The sequence below is a fragment of the Xenopus tropicalis genome, chromosome 1 (assembly GCF_000004195.4).
Source record: "Xenopus tropicalis strain Nigerian chromosome 1, UCB_Xtro_10.0, whole genome shotgun sequence".
In the NCBI taxonomy this organism is placed as follows: domain Eukaryota; kingdom Metazoa; phylum Chordata; class Amphibia; order Anura; family Pipidae; genus Xenopus; species Xenopus tropicalis.
The window spans coordinates 57,429,035-57,443,367 of NC_030677.2; the positions used below are offsets into that span (position 1 = coordinate 57,429,035).

General features: G+C 38.0%; 1 protein-coding gene across 1 annotated transcript in view; it reads right to left on the minus strand.

The window, feature by feature from the left end:
* Positions 1-3,948: 3,948 nt before the first annotated feature.
* arhgap10 (Rho GTPase activating protein 10) overlaps positions 3,949-14,333 on the minus strand; it is a 110,323-nt gene continuing 99,938 nt past the window's right edge. Inside the window, exons 21-23 of the mRNA XM_002933502.4 lie at positions 9,940-10,107; positions 6,791-6,882; positions 3,949-4,821 (exon numbers count right to left, since the gene is read on the minus strand). Of these exons, the coding sequence (XP_002933548.2) occupies positions 4,733-4,821; positions 6,791-6,882; positions 9,940-10,107 (349 nt within the window). The 3' untranslated portion in view covers positions 3,949-4,732. The remainder of the gene's footprint in view (positions 4,822-6,790; positions 6,883-9,939; positions 10,108-14,333) is intronic.

Below are 14,333 nucleotides of genomic sequence, written 5' to 3' on the forward strand. Positions count from 1 at the left end.
ACTGATCTGCAATACAGGACTTTGTAGCAAAGCAAATTGTGCTCCAATTCACACTCTCAGGGGCTGATTTACTAAGACACGATTTCGAATCCGAATTGGAAAAATTCCGATTGGAAACGAACATTTTGCAACTTTCTCGTATTTTTTGCGATTTTTTCGGCGTCTTTACGATTTTTGTGTAAAAACGCGAGTTTTTCGGCGTCTTTATGATTTTTGCGTAAAAACGCGAGTTTTTTTGGCGTCTTTACGAAAGTTGCGCAAAGTCGCGATTTTTTCGTAGTGTTAACACTTGCGCGCAAAGTCGCGCCTTTTACGTAGCGTTAAAACTTAAAAGGCACGACGTTTCGCGCAAGTTTTAACGCTACGAAAAAATCGCGACTTTGCGCAACTTTCGTAAAGATGCCGAAAAACTCGCGTTTTTACGCAAAAATCGTAAAGACGCCAAAAAAGTCGCGTTTTTACGCAAAAAATTGCACATCGCAAACATTTTAAGAAATACTTGAAGGTGGCGTAATACTTTGGAGCAAACGTAACACTGCTCACTGTCACAAACAATAACATTTGAAAACTTTCTTTTACTTTGGGAAGTAGTCACTAAAAAGATTCCACATTCGCAAAGCCCATATTAGATTCGCACAAAGGCAAATTTGTTTGCATACATTTTTCAAATAGCAAATCATTTTTCTGTTACCAGCTTTAATTACATTGCCCCCTAAGGCTCCTACCTCTTTTTCAAGCAATTGAAAAATAACAACCACCCTTATGAAGTACCCAAAGCTACAGTATTACTGGTCCTAATTATCTATACAGGCTCCAGGGCGATCCCCAAAATCAATTCCCAGAATCTAAATAGAAGTTGTTGTATATAAATAGATAAATAAACTGGTGAATTTACATGGGTGTAATATGTGGCAAATAACCTAGGAACTAAATGATTGCATATAAATCAAGCCTTGGGATACAGTGTTGTAAAGTATGTTTCCAAAATGTCTCCATTCTGGGGATCTGCAAGCGCCTGTTACCCCTCTGATGTGGAAGAGTAAGTGTGCCCTCTTACAAGAGTGAAGCCCCGCCCCCACTTCCTGTTCAGGTCTCTCATCAAAAAAACCCAAAAACCCTGCTAATGCACAGACTGGCTCCTGCTGCCTCCAGGCATGCCCAGAAGGCTCTCCACTCCGACAACCTTGTCGAATTGAAGAGAGAACTGAACAGGAAGTAGGGGCGGGGCTTCACTCTGCACAAGGAAGCAAAGAAAAACAATCAACTTCTAACTGAGGAACCAGGTCAAAGAGAATGCTGGGACAAAGGTAGGTATTTCTGGAGGCTGTTTAATTTTACTCATAGAAAAAAAAAAAAGGCTTACTTATTCTTTAAGCTCTCCATTGTCTGTCTGCTTCTAAGGGCTCTCCCTCCCCCCTCCCCATTACACACAGACAACGGAGCTGAGCTTGTCACACACCGGCTGAAAGCAGAAGGGGGGTTGCAGGTTTGTGATTGGGCATATTTATTCACTTGGGAGGCATTTAAATTAAAACCTGGAAGAGGGGAACAAACATGGCTGCTCCGTGGGTCTGTAATTCGTGCTACCATAATTGTGAAGCAAAAAAACTTTGCAGATTTAGTTTATAAGGAATTTAAATCTGATACAAATTTTAACACAACAGCAGGTATAAAAAAAAAAAATTGACTGTCAGTATCACTTTAAAAAGAAAATTATATTTTATCTCATAGCCAGTATTCTTCCCTCAGTCATGCGTATAAGGTAAATATTTATTTTTGGTTGGGCAATGGAATAGGAATCCTACATGGCACAGATACGCTGAGCTGCTGGTGAGTTGTATCCACGCTGGATCTGCCGCCACTGATCCATTCTCCTGGGCTGCTACAGGCATGAAGGCAGCAGTCGCCTTTTAAAGGAAGTGATTGGAAATGCGGGGGACTTTGTTTTTGATGCATCGGGGAGATGTAGTAAAACAACAGCTGAGAGGCCACAGGTGGGACATCACTGGGTTTTAATATGAACACAAACATCAAAAAATATAAACAGTTGTCAGGACACACTGTTGTTAGGGCTTCTTAGAAACATTATGTAGTTTCCTAGAAACTAAATCACATCATTGTGAGCAGGGAAAAAAAACAAATTCAAATGGTTTCGCTCGTGAATAGAAATAAACACTGAGGCTTTTAATGGATTCTGGTCCTGTAAATAACAGGTAATATAAGCGGCACAGCTAAGCAGCCTCAGGCCAGCCCCATCCCTGATACTTATGGGCTTATTTAGCAAATCTCCAGTAAACTCACATTTTAAAAACATTTGAATGTTCACTTATTTATTAATATGGAAAACTCGTTTGAATAAAAAAACCTGAACACCTTGAATTTTCCTATTGACTTCTATATAAACTCACAAGCGTTTAGATGGTGACGTTTTACATTTGAGTGGTCGTTTTTTTTAGGCATTCCAGTGTTTTAACCATAATTTGAATTTTGCAAGTTTTAGCACAAAAAAAAATGAAATTAACGTTGGTAAATCTCCCCCTTGAAGTAGTGAGGGAAAAACTGCACTCGTTTTCATGCACATGGCAGGAATTCACTCACAGGCCAAAGTACATTTAGGTACCGGCTATGCAGTTTTCATTCCCTTCGTGTATAAGCACTTGATAGATTTTGTTTCACTGCAAGGCTAACGTTTTTTTGTTTTTATTAATCTGAGGCTTTGTGTATTTTGATGTTTTAACCATTTTTCTACATTTTTTAATCTGATAAGACATTCTCATTACAACAGAACGGTCACCTATTTATGGATTTTCGCCATCAGGGGGAGAAGGGGTTCAGTTGTACTGGGGCTGGCGATATCCTCTTCTGTATGGGGGCCTGGCAGTGTTGCAAGGGTTAGGCAAATTGTTACATATAAAGTTATATAATAATTATAGTATATATATATATATTATATGATTAGCTCTTACTTGAACTTTCCAGCAGGGGAATGACTGGTTGTTGGGCCCCATAGTAGCATCATTGGGCCCCAACACTTACGCAATTTACATACATTAGAAAAAACATGTTACTTTTAAAGAAACTTTCAAAACTTACATATAAACTCCACACCACTAATACTGACTTATTAGCACATTCATTATTTTTACTATTTACTATTTTTACTACTGACTAGTTATTGGGCCGCCAAACTTACACAGTTTTGTTACTTCCATATCAAGCAATGACAGCACAGAGCAGGGGCAGGAAGGTGGGAAGGGGTTAAACTTAGAGTAAACTCCACTGACCCCCAATGAACTGACTGTTAATTAGCACATTAATCAATTGAACTCTTTATATGAACTGCTTATTATAGAGTAACATCAGCTGTTTATATTGCACAAGGAGCGTGACCATAATGTTGGTACTGCGTGCTTCTGTTCATGGGGCCCCATATAAACAACTTGTATGAGGCCTAAAAGTTTCTGATGCCGGCCCTGGGCAGGAGTCAAAGATTTACTAAGTGCATAAAACTCAAAAATATGTCCCTTTATGCAGAACTTACCAGTCATAAGTGAGTGTCTCGACATTCCCTAGAAAAATGTAATTTTTGAAAGTTGGTAAACTCATTGAAGATGAGTAGAATGTCTTGCTAATGTTTTGCTAATTATGTATCTCCAATATCCCTTTTTTATTATTCAGTTCTGCATGATAGAGTGGCTATGCAATTGGCTATACTTGTCCTTCAAAGCTGCATATATATTTATATATAATACACAAAAGCCATTACCTGTATATAAACAGTGCATGGTGATGTCATCAGTAATACAGGACATAATAGTTTATTTAGATGTTTCTGTAGTTGTTGGATGTATTAAATAAAGCATAAAACTTTAGTTCTGACATAAAGAACAAGAACAAGCCTACGGAGGGGCGCATGCAACAATCTGCATTCACAACACAAGAGAAAAATCAAATAACAAACAGCTTTTATTTCAGGGAAAGTGATAACATTTGGCAGGACTATTAAAATAACACAAAACAACTGAAAGCTAAAATACCGAAATTATGCGCCTGCAATAAAAAAAAAAAAAAATAGTGTTGACCAACAACAAGAACAACAACAAAAAAAAAATATATATATGTATATAAAATGAGGACAATTGATCAACAGTTTGAAATTTGAGACAAAATGTGTTTCCAATCACAGCAGCAAAAGACTTAAAGCAGAGGTGCCAGACACTGGGTCCTCCAGCTGGGGATGCTGGGAGCTGGAATACAATAGAGCTGGAGGGCAGCGAGACAGACGTCCCTGTGTTTGAGTGTTCTGAACTCTTTCTACATCACCGGCTCCTGAGAGGCCACAGGAAGGCAGTTTTATACTATGGGTGAAACATGCATCACATTTCTCTAAAATGTGTAGTCAAAAAGTACGTTAATGACACTATTTTAATAGAATTCCAAAAATAATAATAATATCCAGGAATGAAATGTGTGACTTTAGTGACAAAGTAATCAAAAGAGTTCACTTGAAAGAGGTGTGAGATAGAACTAAAACGAGCAACGTTGTTTTATAAAACACTGTCCTAAAACAAATCATTTCGGTTTGGCAACATCGCGAGGCTTTGCATACAAGACCATTCTCTTCTCCAGCTGAAGTTGGAGCAGGTCACAAAGCAGCCAGGAAATAATGGAAGTGCAGTTAGAAGGGAAATCCATGGATACCATGTACAGCTTCAGAGTTGAGTAGCCAAGGCTAAAGAAACTGAACATAATTTTCTGGAATCAGTCCCCGCCTCCCGTTCAGTGTCCCTTCGAGCCACCCTGGCTCCCTTGAATAATGAACTGCGAAGCAAAAGGAAAGAAGGAAATTGCAGTCAGCATAAATAAGAAGACTCCCTTGAAGCCCCCCCCCTGTCAGATTCATATTATCTCACCCTGATATAGAACATCTGCTTTCCATACTTTTAAACATTTCCCTCCCTCCTCATCATCTAATTGTGTAGCCAGTGCATGGACATGGGCATCTGGTACCCCATTCTGGCACAGAAACAAGATTTTGGCATGATACAAAGTTTGCCTTCATAACAGTGTCCACAAAATGGCAGCTGCCTGTTGCTGTGATTGAGTAATTCCAAGATAGAAAGAAACAAGATTTATATTATTTATACAGAGTAAGTAAAGTTTATTTTGCTCAACTAAGAATATAGAAAATAATTTGGAGTTATTTCTTAGGGTGACAGGTCCCCTTTAATCTACTGGGTGTTAATGCTCAGCCCTGCTCGGTACCAACACTGAGCACTATCAGCTGTTTAATCCTTGTATCGCATGCAGAAAGAAAGGATTTGGTCATTTACCATCTATGCTGGGGAATGGTTACATCCTGGCAGTCTCTGTAGCAGTGCTGTAAGTGCAAATAAAAGAACTACTAGTCTTGCCCTTCTCTAACTCTAGCTACAGCCAGAAAGCCTGCCTTAATGGAGAACTATCATAGGCTCCAACACCTGCTAGCGAATCAATTTGTCATTTCTTTACAGGAAATTAAAATGCTGAGTGCTCTCAAATTAAAGCAACATAAACAAACAGTCACTGCACATGGCTTCCTACAATGCTTTGCCTCGCAAAATGTTATTTATTAATGGGTTAGATGAGAAAAATGGAGAGAAGCAGAAAGCAATGAAATTAAAACTGAACTAAAGTAAAAGGTGGCTTCAGTGTGATTAGAAGGCAATTATGAGAAGCAATTTATCAAGTGCCATTAATTGGTCACTACCAACAGGGTAAGAAGAATATCTGAAGAAATAACATTTGTATTTCTAAAAATGTGTCAGAAATTCCTCTTAGAACACATTTCACTACTACTACTTATTGAAACAGTTTTTAGGGATACTACGGCATGAATGAGCTGTTGCCACCCTGGTAGCCATTTACAATATGGTATCACTCTGAATGTGAAACCTAAATCAGTGCAAATCAAGGCAATAGCATTGAGCTCTGAGTTCCTCAACTTGCTTATAGGAGGTAGTTCCCCATTGAGTTAACTTTTAGTATGTTATAGAATGGCTAATTCTAAGCAACTTTTCAATTGGTCTTCAATATTTATTTGTTATAGTTTTTGAATGATTTGCCTTCTTCTTTTGACTCTTTGCTGCTTTCAAATGGGGTCACAGCAGCCACAAAATACTGCTACAATATTACTGTTATTGTTGCCTTTTATTATTTATTTTTCTATTCATGTCCTCTCCTATTCAAATACCAGTCTCTCATTCAGACCACTCCCTGGTCGCTAAGGTAAATTTAGACCCTAGCAACCAGATAGCTGCTGAAACTCAGAAATGGAGAACAAAAAGACAAATTGCAAATTGTCTCCAAATATTATTACCCTCTACATTATTCTAAAAGTTAACTCAAAGGTGAACAACCCATTTACCTTTTATATATACTAAAACATTAGTATGACATTTAAAAGAAGTAGTTATTCTTATTAATAATACATTTTCTTAAACTTGTTATTCAAAAACAACACTGGAGTAATAAGAGACCCTTGCAAACTACTAATATAAACCATACAGCAGTGAGCAAAGTGTGTAAGAGATGGGAGCATGGTTAGGGCAGTGTTAGCCTACAGTGTATGGAAAGTGTTTCTATAATCAAATGTCTTAACATACAAAAATAATAGCAAATAGCAAAAAATGCCCAAACATTTTGAGAATAAAAAAAAAAAGCAAGCCTTCAGTTGAACTTTAATGCAAAATCTCTTCTACTCATGAATATAGATGTCCCCTTAAGATATTAATGTAGGGTGTTTCCTTACCATCCTCAAAAACAGCTCCGACTTCAAAAGATAGTTCTGAGCTATGTTCTGCCTCACAGGGATATACAGCTTTTGCCTTTTTCTTTGCAGAGCTGTAAAAAATAAAGATGGATAAAATGATAAACTATTTACACCTGTAACCTGGAATGCAGGGAAGGCAGCAATCAACAGCCACCTCACCTTAGATGTCTCTTTCCTAATAACATACATTATCACCCACATATTTCCACACAGGAAAGGGTTAACATCCGAAATGTACTGCACAACATTCAAAGTGCTTGGGATCTGTGGAAATTACTATTCTTTTATTGATTTGCAGATATCCAGTGGTTTCCCTATTGAATGCAACAGCAACCAGCAGATTTCAAACAAGGGATATAATCATGATATCTACTGTGAAACTCTATAAATCTTAAAGTGACTGAAAAGTGATGGATGATTAGTCTGCTTTCATTCCGCACGTCAGCAATCAACACGCTACAGACCCACAGCAAACTCACACCGCTCTCATAATGCTTGGAACAGCCAATTACAGCCAACGTGCAAGCAAATGCTTTGTAGATGACTGTACATGCTAGATATTGCTCCATGTTCTTTTTACATTTGATGCCCCTTCCCACTTCAATTTTTATTTTAACGCATTTTGTGATTTTGAAATTGAACTTCATAACTCTCTTAAATTTTAGATTGAATTTCCTTGCAAATTGCAGACAAAGTGTTTGTTAGTGTCACTCTAAAGGCCCTGCACTCTACAATGCAATGTGCTTTGGTTGTTCTAGATTTATAAAGTATACCTGTAAGGGATATGAAGAAAATGAGGGGGTTGTTGCTTCTAATAACATATGGCTTGTTCAGGCACATCCCCAATGCTGTCAAACCACAAACTCTTGTCTCTTTCAAACAATAGTTATATAGGTCTACTAATGAAGTCCAAAATGTATGATTATGTGTCCAAGCCAGAAAGAAATAGACAAAGATTTCTATGTTCCCTACTGAAGCTAATAGTCAAAACAAAAATATAATAACCAGAACTTATTATTACAGTGCAGCAGGGGTAGTGCAAGTGTCTCTCCCTTCATAATTCTCTATTATTTGTTTACTCACACTTTTCCCTTATTTACTCTCTATCTTTAAGAAATGGAACACCACCACTGACAACTAGGGCCAGATTCATGCTTGCTCATCTATGTTTCACCCTTGGACTCCCCATACCTCTGCCGTTTGGTTCACTTTTTCTATCACACAATAAAAAGAAATTAACCTCTTTCATCCTTGATTCTGCCAACCAATTCTGTTTCATTGCTTTTTACTAACACAATACATTGTACACCCTAATCCCAACTCATCTTGCTATGTGCATTCATAAAATCATTTATTGGAGCTTAATCACATTTTCCACATTCTTTGCTTATTTAATGCTTTATTTAAAGTTAATTCTGATATTACCATCCTATTATATTTCTTTTTAGATAAAAAGACTTCTGTCTCCTGCTGTCCTCTGCACTTTGTGCTGGATAAAAACTCCAGTGGGAGGTGCAGAGAGCAGTGCTGGGAGGCACAAGGGAGCCTTTACAGCCTGACCCAAGTACAGGGCTCCTCTGCATCCTACCCACCCAAGTTGGTACTAAATAACGTGTGTCTAAATGATGTACAGGGAGCAAGTAGGGCACAAGAGAGGGCTGACCTGTTTGCATCTTTTCACCCACTCATGAATTAAGCTTTGCCAAACACAGACAGTGCTGTATCCATGGGGGAAGCAAAGACCTGAGTCTGTGATACAAAATGTGAAAATCATGGGAGCTTCTCTTCACACATTGTACCATTCTATCAGTATATGAGCCCTGAGACCTCTATTACATTGTTGCCAAAAAGTACAGTATAAAAGTACAGATAAAGCAAACTGATTTTAAAACAAAACAAAGACAGTGCTACACAGCACACTTTGCACAGCATATTACAAAACTAATTCTAAGTAGATAAAGGTGTACTAATAGTCTATTACAAGTTTGGACACATTGAGCCATCAAAGCCAAATGTCTAAATAAGGTGTGCTCCATCTGTACAGAATATATTCTCTCAGCAGGCAGCTCTACACTTTTTGCTGATGTGCAGACAAGAAGAAAAAGAAACAGACTATACAGATAAAAACACAGGGGAAGAAAAGACAAACATAGAAGGGAATATCAAAGTAAAAAGGGAGAAAGAAAAAAAATAATGTTGGGTGTAAAAAGAGAGAGCTATAGGCGGAAAGAATGGTAGAATAACAATCAAGGGAAGGAAGAACATTAGAAGCTCAAAGAGAAGGGAATTGGACTAAAAAGAACAAAACTGATATTTTCAAAGAGAAGAACAGTAAAAAACGAAGGCAGAGTAGTGGTTAGACAACAGTGGCAAAAGTGAAAAGGGGTAATGCAAAATGAAAAAAAGGAAAACACAAGCAGCAGGCAGACAAGAGGGCAGGGAAGTATAACATTTTTTGGGAGATCTGAATCTGAAATGTGACAGTAAATGCAAGGGTTCCCCGGGCGGCTTTTCAGTAAGCACAGGCTGACAATCTGCCCCTACATTTTCTAGTTGTGCTTGCACCCAGAACATTTAATCTGCCCGGGTGCAACACCCAGCCAAAATCCGCCTTGCAATAGGGGAATGATGAGATTTGAAGAAATGACTGAAATCATGGGAGACTCCAAGCATTATAATGGCTAAAACAGACATCCTATCCATATTAGTCGTCAGGGGGAAGGAAGGTGCTTTCTATGATTAAAACTAGAGTGAGTAAATATATGAATCAGGATGTGTAAAAGAGTTCAGGTTATGAAATAGAATTAGAAGAAAATAAATGAAAGAGACAATACATAAGTAGCAGAGTAAGAGGCAATATTGTGTAAAATGATATTACTTTTAACTTATTAACATTTAGATGTAACATCACCTAGGTTTGTATTGCTCACAACCCCTTAGCCTTACATGAGTATTGGTAAACAATACAAAACCAATACAAAGGCAATACATTCTTTTTCTCCAATACATCTGTTGTGGCCGCACATTTAATACTATAGATGGTGGAATCTAGGTAATCAAGCAGGTAGCCAACAGGCCCACAATGTTTACCAATTCTTTTAGTATTTACTATAAAGATGAAGCTGTACCTTTCTGCAGCTTTGTCACTTGTTGTAAGTGAATGTGCAGGGAGTGTAAGTTCCTCTTCAGGATCTTGTTGAACTGGTGCTGGTTCCGCTGCCTGTGAGGTAGGTACAGTTGACGCTGCAGGTGATTCATCATTTATCCATGATACCAAAGGGGAATGAATCAGGTTCCTTTAAAATAAAAGGTAAAGATTACAATCACATTTTACTACTTAACACATACATGGCAATAATATATTACATTTGTAAAAATAAAATTGTTTTGTATTTTTTTTTTGAAATACCAGGCTGTAACAAATATATAAGTATATAGATATATTAATAGTGGTGCACTGCATGTGTTTTACTGTTATTATCTGAAGAAAATGGATGTTTAGAGGGTAAAACAGCAACAATATACATACATGTATGTTTATCTGGTTAAGATTTGATGTTGGACTTATCTCTAGTCCTGACCACTTCTCTATAAGATCTGGCCTTACCCTAGTGCAGTGCTGTCCAACTGGCGGCCCGCGGGCCGCATGCGGCCCTCGACACTCCTCTGTGTGGCCCCCCCACCTGTCTGGCTGCTTTGATGGCTTAACTTTGTGTTAGCTTTAAATGGTATCAGTACTGTGATTAACTGCATGGTTATCACCTCAGATTCAGGCTGTAATCCCTCTGTATTGTTTTATTCCCTGTGTTGTTCACACCTTTTAATCTCTGCATTGTTCACCCCCTGCAGTGTTCACACCTCAGGCTAAGGCTATAATCACCGACATTGTTCACCTCTTCACACCTCAGACTGCCTGGACTATGCTGCTTGTGTATAGGCAGCATAGGGTAGGCAGAGTATGGCACATAGGCAGCATAGGGCAGGGAGGGTATGACACCCACAGGCAGCATAGGACAGGCAGAGTATGGCACACACAGGCAGCATAGGACAGGCAGAGTGCTGCCTGTGTGTGCCATACTCTGCCTACCCTATGCTGTCTGTGGGAGGTGAACCTGGCAGGGGCTTGTTCTGGGAGTTTGTTAGCAGTTGGAAATAGCCATTAAATGGTCCTTAAGGTGAGTAATTATATGCTGGGGGTTGCTGTGTTATCCAAAGGGGAGGAGGAGGCATATGGATTTAAGGGTGTGTCTTAATATGACATAATATAATTCTTTAACATATGAATGATGGTTGATATACCTCCAGCGACCATTGTGATAAAATGGGTGTGGTTTGAAGTGGGTGTGGTTTAAAATGGGGGAGTGGCCAAAACTGGCTTCCATAAGCGGCCCTCCACCATGTATGCAAGAGAAATTCCAGCCCTCGGCACCGCAGAAGTTGGACAGCACTGCCCTAGTGCATACCATAGTCAAAGATTTTCCAATATCTAGGCCATGAGAAACTATGGCAGATTTGGATCAAAACACCCTATTTTCCACAAAACATTTATCAAAGAGCTGAGGAATATATTGGCATTATATAAATAAAAGATGATAACTATATACATGGAAATATAAAATACCGCAATGATGCAGGATTAGGAAGATATATAGTATAAGCACAGTGTTATGGCACAGTAGGGCATCCAGGAGGCACAGTTATATTTTTAAGAAACCTATTTATTTTATCTAAGTTTTCTGCCAAAATCATAAGTGACACTCTAACCAGCTGTAATTAAATTCACAAGATTATCAATAAAACATTCTGTATAGACCAGTATCAAGTCTTATCTTGCACAATCCTTGCAATGTATATTAAGAAGTGAAATAAAAATGGCAGGAAAATCCTACATGTAAATATAAGCTTTTTTTCTTTTAGAAAAGGTCATTAAAACATTGCATACATGTGAAATAAATTGGGAGGTCTGCAAATTGAAATATACAAATATAAATATATGTTTTAGGCATCGCTACTTTGCCTAGGTGCTTTTAGATGCTAAAAGAAATCTGTACACAAAATGACAAGGACAAAATACAAAAATTTTAGTATAGGATTAAAAGAGTGGTAAAGCATCACATTACATGTAATAACCCTTCCTCCACTTTCAGGAAGAGATAGGTAACCAATTACTGTAAAGACGATTTAAGTGAATATCTGGACTGTAACCAAGGCAACGGTGAGAAAAAGTAGTTGAGAGCAACAGAGGGTTAGAGCCTCCTACGTAAAAACAGCCAAGTCAAAAATGTACGGATACAGTTCAAATGTCTTCTGAGCGGAAGAGACTTATCAAGTGTATTCAATATATGAAGGTAATGTCAATTATCATCCTGACATAATATTCACAGGGTTAGAAGGATTCTGGTGCACTGATGTTTTCTGTAACTGAATGGAAAGCAGCTTTCCTTGAGAAGGAGGACGGTAATGTGGAGCAAACACCTGCACAAAGTTTGTTAGGATAAAGCAATCTAGTGTGATCTGCGGCATTGTGTTCTACAATAATTGTAATAGGCTTTTATTAATGAGCAGTTATTTGGACTGAAATGTTTGTGATTGGAAAAGTAATGGCTTTGGGGGCTGACAATTTCCAGGCAAAAAAAAAAAAAAAGAGGTTTATATATTGTTCCTTTGCATCAAACCCATTAATCATGGACACTGGGTTGTGCTGCCAGTGCATAACCAATGGGGCCACTAGCTAAATATTTAGTAATGGTGGCTTGTTAAACATGCCTCTTCATACCATGCTCTCAGTATTTTAGCAGAAAAAAGTTACTCTCCAGACAGTCATGTCTAACTGCCACAGGTGACTTCATAGCTGCAACTTTTTTTATGTTCTGAAGAAATTTCCTTAGGGAACAAAGCAAAATAATTAATCATAGTTTTGCAAAGTTCTAACTACAGAGAAAGTGAAGTGAATAAGTCCTTCAGTAAATCATGCCAAGATACGGTGCCCACAGCCATCTGCTGGGAAATGTAAAAACCTATAAAATATTAACGTATATAGTGCTTAAACTCCACTGGCTGAATGTTAATGCCAACATTTACCCAGGAACATTAGTAAATAAAGTATAAGTTACAGATAACATTAATATGGCTTTTATGGCCTTAAATACAGCTTCCATATTAGTTGGCTGATCTATGTAAACAAACATGTTCAAAGAGAAAACATATAAAAGTAAATTTGATGATCTGACAATATTTAGTAACAACCCTAAGCATAAAGGGTATAAAGGTCTCCCCTCATATCTCTGTCTAGAAACAGCTGCATAGGGAAATACAAATATAAATACAGGAGAATAAAGCAATCAAGGTACAGTTTGCTCAATAAGGGCAACACTTATTTTTTATTGACTGCTATGGATTGCTTGACCTAGGCAGGTCCCTGCCCAACCCCAGTCATTGCACCACAGAGAGTGATAATACTAAACCACACAGAACATACTGTAAGATTTAATGGTTATATTTGTTAGTACAACCTGAGATACCTCTAATAAAATTAGCCGAGCACAATTAAGGACAACCAAGCCAACTGAACCTAACCTTAAAGGAACAGTAACACTGAAATATGACAGAGCTTTAAAGTAATAAAAATATAATGCACTGTTGCCCTGCACTGGTAAAACTGGTGTGTTTGCTACAGTAACACTACTATAATTTATATAATAAGCTGCTGTGTAGCCACGGGCGCAGCCATTCAAGCTGGAAAAAAGGCACAGGTTACATAGCAGATAACAGATAAGTTCTGTAGAATACAATAGTGTTTTATCTGTTATCTGCTATGTGCCTGTGCCTTTTCTCCTTTGAATGGCTGCCTCCATGGCTACATAGCAGCTTATTTATATAAATTATAGTAGACTTTCTGAAGTAAACACACAACTTTTACCAGTGCAGGGCAACAGTTACTTTTATACACTTTCATTTTTTGGTGTTACTGTTCCTTTAAGTCCAAAAATGGAGATGTCACACTTCTATCCAACAAAATTTAAGGTACATGAGCAGCATCAAAAATGTCCTTTGCCCTGCCGAATTCCTGACCATAATAGCAAAAACCAAAAGGAAAGCATAATTTTTAACAACTGAATAGAAAACCTATCTGAATTAGGGATGCACCAAACCCACTATTTTGGATTTGGCTGCACCCGCGAACCCAGTCCGACGGATTCGACCAAATACCGAACCAAATTAGCATATACTGATTAAACCTTCTGGATGCTAATTAGCACATACTAATTTATTCGGATTCGCTTTGGCCCGGGGCCATTGATTCGGCCAAAACCGAATACTTAAAAAAAAAAAAAAAAAGAAGGCTGGATTCGACCCGAATCCCGAACTAAATCCGGGCTTTGATGCATCCCCAATTAATTAAACCCAATAGGAGTGTTTTGCCTCCAATAAGGATTCATTATATATTAGCTGGCATAAGTACAAACTGCTGTTTTATTATTACAGAGAAAACAAAATCATTTTTAAAATTAGAATTATTTGC